Below are 6,296 nucleotides of genomic sequence, written 5' to 3' on the forward strand. Positions count from 1 at the left end.
CGTTTTCTTGTGTTTTGTATGGCAACACTGCGAATTTTAATCTTGTACTCAAAAACATCAAAAGGTATAAACATTAAAATAAATTGATGTTTAAATTAACTAATCTGATTAAATGGCAATTCAAAAACCCGCCCCAAGTGTGATGTAAACAAATTAACTTTTTCAATATTTTTCTCTGTGTATTTTGTTGAAACAACTAAACACAGCCAACGAAATGTCAAACAGAGCGTAAACCAAACAAAAACATTGTAAAAAATTTCTTATTAAGAAATCTTATGGAAATTTTTTGCTTTTTTCCCGATGAAAACAAAAGAAAATTTAAATTTACTTTAAATAACTATTTAGAAAATTCATAAAATTTATTTAAAACAGTTTTTTTTGTACTAAAATAACTTGACCTTAGACAACAAAATACAAGTAAAAGTGTGAAAATCTTAAAGATAAAGAAAAAAGACCACAACAAAAAGTGAATAAATAGAAAAAATTTAATTATAAACCAAAGGTAAACATATAATCCTGTTAACAAGAAACTAATAAAACAACAACAAAAAAGCCAAGAAAATATTAACCCTGACCTTGAATTTTTATTACATAGTGAAGTGCTGCCAAGGATATTTCTTAGTTATACTTCAACAATTCTTAAACATTTTGTTATTGTGAAAAAAAAAACAGAAGCCATAGAAGCATAACAAAGGTGGTTTCTTTGGCCAGCTAATGATATCACCATTAACGCCAGCAAACGTTCCTATGTCCGTTTTCTTGGAGGTTTTTGAATATTCATCAAAATTGTGTTTGGTTTGCATTTGTGGACACAATCCCAATCCACTCCGGCTACTACGGTTGCCCGCACACGTAGCTGGTTTGGATTTGGATGCACTCCAGAACAATTACTAACACTGACAAAGTATTTACAGCGCTTGTGCCGGGCACATAGAAGCGAAAAAATGTCAACCTCTCAATCCTCTGCCTCGGCAGAAGATGATAGAAGATCTGCTGGCAATAAGTCAATAGCTGTTGATACCATAGTTAAGTTTCCCAATCAAAGGGAAAGAGATCTAGAGGCCTCTTTAGAGTCTGATGATGAATATGAAGTAGCTGGTGCTATGATAGATGTAGAGGGTTTCTGTTATGCCGACTATCGTATGGAACAATATGCTCATAGTGTTTTAGATTTTAGTTCACAATATGGCATAGATTTAAGTATATCCTATACGGCACCAAATATAACAGGCCGACCCTCCAAATATCCAGAATATGGTGATTTTCCACAAACTTTTGCTATGGTAAGTACAGATAAGACATTTTTTAGAAAGAAATATTATTTACTCTTTTTTTACAAATTTTTTTTTTAGCGCACCTATGGTGACTGGTGGGATCGTTCACCATCTCGTTTACGTGAAATATCACCTCAAAATTTACCCAAAGTACCAGCTGAAGATTTTATAGTTTTGTATTTTGAAGACTATGTTATACCCGATGAAATTGCCATTTTTGAGACATTTAATCCGGGTGCTGTTATACGCATTTGGGCGTATACTATTGCTAAGACTTGGATTTGTTTGTGGGAGGATAATGACTTCTATACACGACCACCCTATGTGGCAAATAGAGCTAGACGTTTTGCACCACCTTTAAAACGTATACAATTACCAACAAAGTGAGTAGAATTATTTTAAAAATTTATATTTAGAAAAAAGAAAGAGAACTTTTAGAAAAATTTTGTTTAAAAAAAACTTATAAAGTTTTCATAAAAAGGACATTTTATGAAATTTTTCTTTTAATTCTTTTATAAACAGAAAAGATCTGTGAAACGTAAAATTTTCTATAAAATAAGTAATTTTTTGAAATTTTTGCAAATTTTTCTAGCAAAATATTTTAAAAAAATTTTCTACAAAAAGAGATTTTTTAAAAATTTTTTTATATTTTTTTGGTTAAATATCGATAACAAACTATAAAGTTTTTTTAAATTATTCCACCAAATGTCTGCTTTATTGAAAACAAATATTGTCATTTATTTTATTTAAAAAATATTATTTCTTTCAACGAAAATTTAAAATTTTTAACCAAATTTATTGTGTTCTTAAAAAAAAATTATTAAAAATGTTGAGAATTGTTAAGAAAATTAAAAATATGCAAACTAATCAAGATTTACCAACGACAAAAACGCTATTTCTAAAAGAATTCGAAAATAAACCAAAAATTATTTCAACAAAATTTCAAACAATGAAAAATAACGAAAACTCTCTAGAGAACTATGCATGTTCTAGACGAGAAAATACCTCATTTAATAAACAATCCTCAGAAAATAATGAAAACTATATAAAATCTATAATACATATGTTACAACAAACATATCCCAAAAACTTTGATGCACCACACTATCAAACTAATACCTTAGTGGGTAAGCAAAGAAGATCTTTTGCTGTAAAGCAGGAAACAAATCATGTCCATAAAGTTCGTTCCAAGCCTAGTGTAACATATCAAAAGAATACTTTAAAAAAAGTTCCTACCGTCATAAAGTTAGTCAAAAGGCAAACTAAGGCAACTTCTACTTCAGACTTGAACAATAAAGATTGTGTTCTTAAGTCTATTCTAAAAAAGGGAAATGACAAAGTAAAAGTTGAATATGATATTAATAAATATCTTGTTTATAACAAGCAAAATAAGGAACCATTAGAAAACTCTTGCTTCGAAAGGCAAACAAAAGAATTGTGTTTAGAAGAAGATAAAGTTGTTGGTTTATCGGAAAAACATGAAAAGCGAAAATTCCCAAAAAGAAAACATTTACGCAAACATAATGAGCCAGATATTTTAATGGAAAATCTACGTAATGCTGTTATGCACAGTGTTCAAATCCTGATGAGCACACCTTGTCGTTATGGTAATTATTATAATTTTGTAATTTTTAAGAAAACATTCTATAAAAATATAATTTGTCCGAAAATCTTTATAGACTAGAGAAATTGTTGAAAAATTTCCTATAAAGAGAAACATTTTTCGAAAAATTATCTACAAAATGGGAATTTCTTCCAAAAAAGAGGAATTGAATTGTTCGAAATTTTCTATAAAAAGAGATTTTTTTTGAATTTTTATCTATAAAACGAGAATTTGTTTGAATAAATTATATTAAAGGAAAATATTGGGATTGTTGTGCGCTCCTTTTCATGAAAAATTTGTATTCGCTGATTCTGATTCAATGTTCAGAAACTCAATTTTCTAGACATAATTCCTAGGAACTTTCCAATCTGTCTTAGTGAGGAATTGTATTTCAGAATAAGATCACTATCAACATATTTGTGTCTAAGTGCTTCACAGTTTCCACATTCTCTACATTCGTCCAAATCCTACAATTAAGATGTGTTCGTAATCCTCTGTTTTCACACAGAATACGTACTATTGTACAAACTTACATCAGACTTGCTCATTTTGAGAAGAATCATTGTGATTCTGCCCACCGTTTCATTATACAAAGAGACCTAATGGGATTCTCACTCTTAATTCAGCTTTAGTTGAGTCGAAAATTTACCTATGGGAGAATATTCAGTTAAAGTTTATTTTACAATCCAATACTATTACCCGATATCGCCCTTATTCTTCTGTCTGTCTGTGGGTAAATATATTCAACCCGGTGAGCGCCATATTTATTGCAATCCAATTTACATATTACATTATTGTTCGGACTTCTGCCTGGAAACTTGTGCTATTATTAGGTAAACTGTGGTATATTTATGTTTCTGGGTCTTCAATATAGAACCTCAGGTCCGATTTGCTTCCCAATTTATAGTCAAGACATTCTACCGGGGTCAGCGTTTCAAAGTTTCCGACATATGGTGTGTCTAGTATGCGATCAGGAACATCCGATGATTGTGTATAACCTTCCAAGGTGTCCAGTATACATTTATGACGTGTCCTATAACTGCTTTTGGTCAGTTTGGCTAAAGCTTTAAGCCGTTCGTAAGTAAGCTCCATTAAGAAAACATGGCACTATTTATACCGAAGCAGAATGTACTCTGATATTACTATAGTTGGTCTATAAAGCCAATTTGTCATAATATGATTATGACTTAATTTTATGCCTTTAGTCTTCCTACATATTGTCCAAAACCGCGGTGCCTCTCACTTAATTTCCAGTCAAGCATTACAACCAAGTACTTGTCTTTGTTATCGGTATCTTCTTGTACAGGAAGCAGGTTTCAGTATACTTAGACATTTTGTTCTTTCTTGTAAGAAGACAGATATCCGTTGACACTTCCGGGCCCTCTTAGTTGAGCCCAGCTCAAGGCCCCCTCAGTTTTTCTACACAAAAATGTTGGATCCTTTACCTCTAGAAGTATTACTACTTCGTCTGCATAACATACAGGTCTAAGTCCCTCCTAAGACTACAGACTACAGCCAAAACAATAAACCATTCAATAATACAGACTATAATCCACAATATAGTCAAGACTATAGTCCAGACAATGGTCCAAACTCTGGACTAAAGATCATACTATAGTTCAGACAAAAGACTATACTAAAGTTAGACTATAGGCAATGCTATAGTTCAGACAATGGACTATACTAGTGTGTACTACAGTATATACTATAGACCAGACTGTTGTGTATACTATAGTCCAGAATATAGTGAAGACCATAGTCCAGAATATGTTGTAAACTATAATGCGGACTATATTGTAGACTATAGTTCGAATGTAGACTCTACACCAGAATATAGACTAAACTATAGTCCAGACTATAGGCTATACTTTAGTTTAGATAACAGACTAGATCAAGACCCGACTGTTATTTTGGTTATAGTACAAACTATGGGCCAGTCTAAAGTCTTTGAAAATATAAATTTTCTTAAAAACGAGAGTTTTTTTCCTTGATTTTACCTTTCAATAATTCTTATGGATATACATAGTTATAGACTAATATTTGTACTTAAACTCAATATTCATAAAGTAGAGTTTGAACAATTTGCAACATGATTTAAAAAACATCAAATTTAAAAAAAGTTTTTTAAAAAACATTTTGCGTCATAAAACAAAATAAAAACAATTTATTTAATGTAAAAATTGTTAGTTTAAAGAAAATTTTTCGTGTAAAAGAATAAAATTTATATTAAAATTTTACCGAAAATGGCCACTAAACAGCGTCTGCAAAAAATTATCGAAAATAAAGAGCATACATTAAGAAAATTGCTCAAAGAAATCGAACAATATGACAAGAAAATACCCTCAAGTGTAAGAGAACATATTAAAGGATCAGAATGCTTTAAACGCATCAAACATATAATGGAACAGATGAATACTCACACTGAAAAAGAATTGCTTAAAAATCAGCAATTTCGTAAAAATTGCTATAAATATCTTTTGAAAACAATAAAAGAAATATATGCAAAAAATTCAAAATCAGAAAGTAATATGGAAACTGTGGGGGAAAGAATTAAAGAATGTAGTAAAAAATTGGCAGATTTAAAAAGTCGCAAAAAAAACTCTGTTAGACGTTTAAAGGAAGAAGAAAATACTTTAAATAAAACAATTCCAAGTTTGAAACTTCATTGTTCTAATAAACCTAGTGTTTTATATCAGAGGAAGATAATAAAATCAAAACATCAGGGATCTTGCTTTAGAAATGATACAAGTAAAAAGCAATTTAAAAAAATGTCAATAAATCCAACAACGTATGAAGAGCCAAACGTTAAGATTAACAAAAAATCCAAAAATCCTTTAGAATTAAAGAAAACAAAAACTTTTGTTACAAGTTTGGATAAATATTGTGTTAAACCTAGTAGATTACAGCCCAAGTCAACGTCAACCTCTAAGGATTCTTTTAAAGCCATAAATATACCCAGACGCTATAGCGAACAATATCATAACAGATCGCTAAACAATAATAATCTATTTGGTCAGATATTTCAATATCAAGTACATTCATCTATGCAGAATATGCGGTCGGGTCAAGAGGAACGTTTAAATTATTTAACAGCAAACGTACGCAATGCTGTTATGTTGGGTCATACGAAGAACTCTTCGTATGCGAAGAAGTTGGACAATGTTATTAAGAATTTAGTTCAATTAACAGATAAACATTAAGAAGCTTCTACATCTTGGATAAATAACTTGGAATAAAAAAGTGTTTGGGTACAAAATTGTTTGTAAGGAAAATAAATGTAGTTTTCAAAACAAATTCGGGAATTTAAGCACTTCCAAGATAGGTAGATAGATAGATAGATAGATAGATAGATAGATAGATAGATAGATAGATAGATAGATAGATAGATAGATAGATAGATAGATAGATAGGTGGATGGA

The 6,296-nt window shown here is 30.4% G+C and overlaps 2 protein-coding genes across 2 annotated transcripts in view; both read left to right on the forward strand.

Annotated features, from left to right (window-relative positions):
- The first annotated feature begins 432 nt into the window (after positions 1-432).
- The window catches only part of LOC111680112 (F-box/LRR-repeat protein 4), a 9,074-nt gene continuing 3,210 nt past the window's right edge, over positions 433-6,296 (forward strand). The window contains exons 1-4 of the mRNA XM_046947091.1: positions 433-502; positions 596-1,283; positions 1,353-1,657; positions 2,268-2,881. Coding sequence (XP_046803047.1) covers positions 945-1,283; positions 1,353-1,657; positions 2,268-2,881 — 1,258 coding nt within the window. The 5' untranslated portion in view covers positions 433-502; positions 596-944. The remainder of the gene's footprint in view (positions 503-595; positions 1,284-1,352; positions 1,658-2,267; positions 2,882-6,296) is intronic.
- Positions 2,058-6,159, forward strand: LOC124418913. The gene is made up of 2 exons (XM_046946811.1): positions 2,058-2,881; positions 5,136-6,159. Exons 1-2 carry the CDS (start codon positions 2,879-2,881, stop codon positions 6,075-6,077), a joined length of 945 nt encoding a protein of 314 aa, XP_046802767.1. The 5' UTR covers positions 2,058-2,878; the 3' UTR covers positions 6,078-6,159.

This window comes from Lucilia cuprina, chromosome 3 (genome assembly GCF_022045245.1).
Source record: "Lucilia cuprina isolate Lc7/37 chromosome 3, ASM2204524v1, whole genome shotgun sequence".
In the NCBI taxonomy this organism is placed as follows: Eukaryota; Metazoa; Arthropoda; class Insecta; order Diptera; family Calliphoridae; genus Lucilia; species Lucilia cuprina.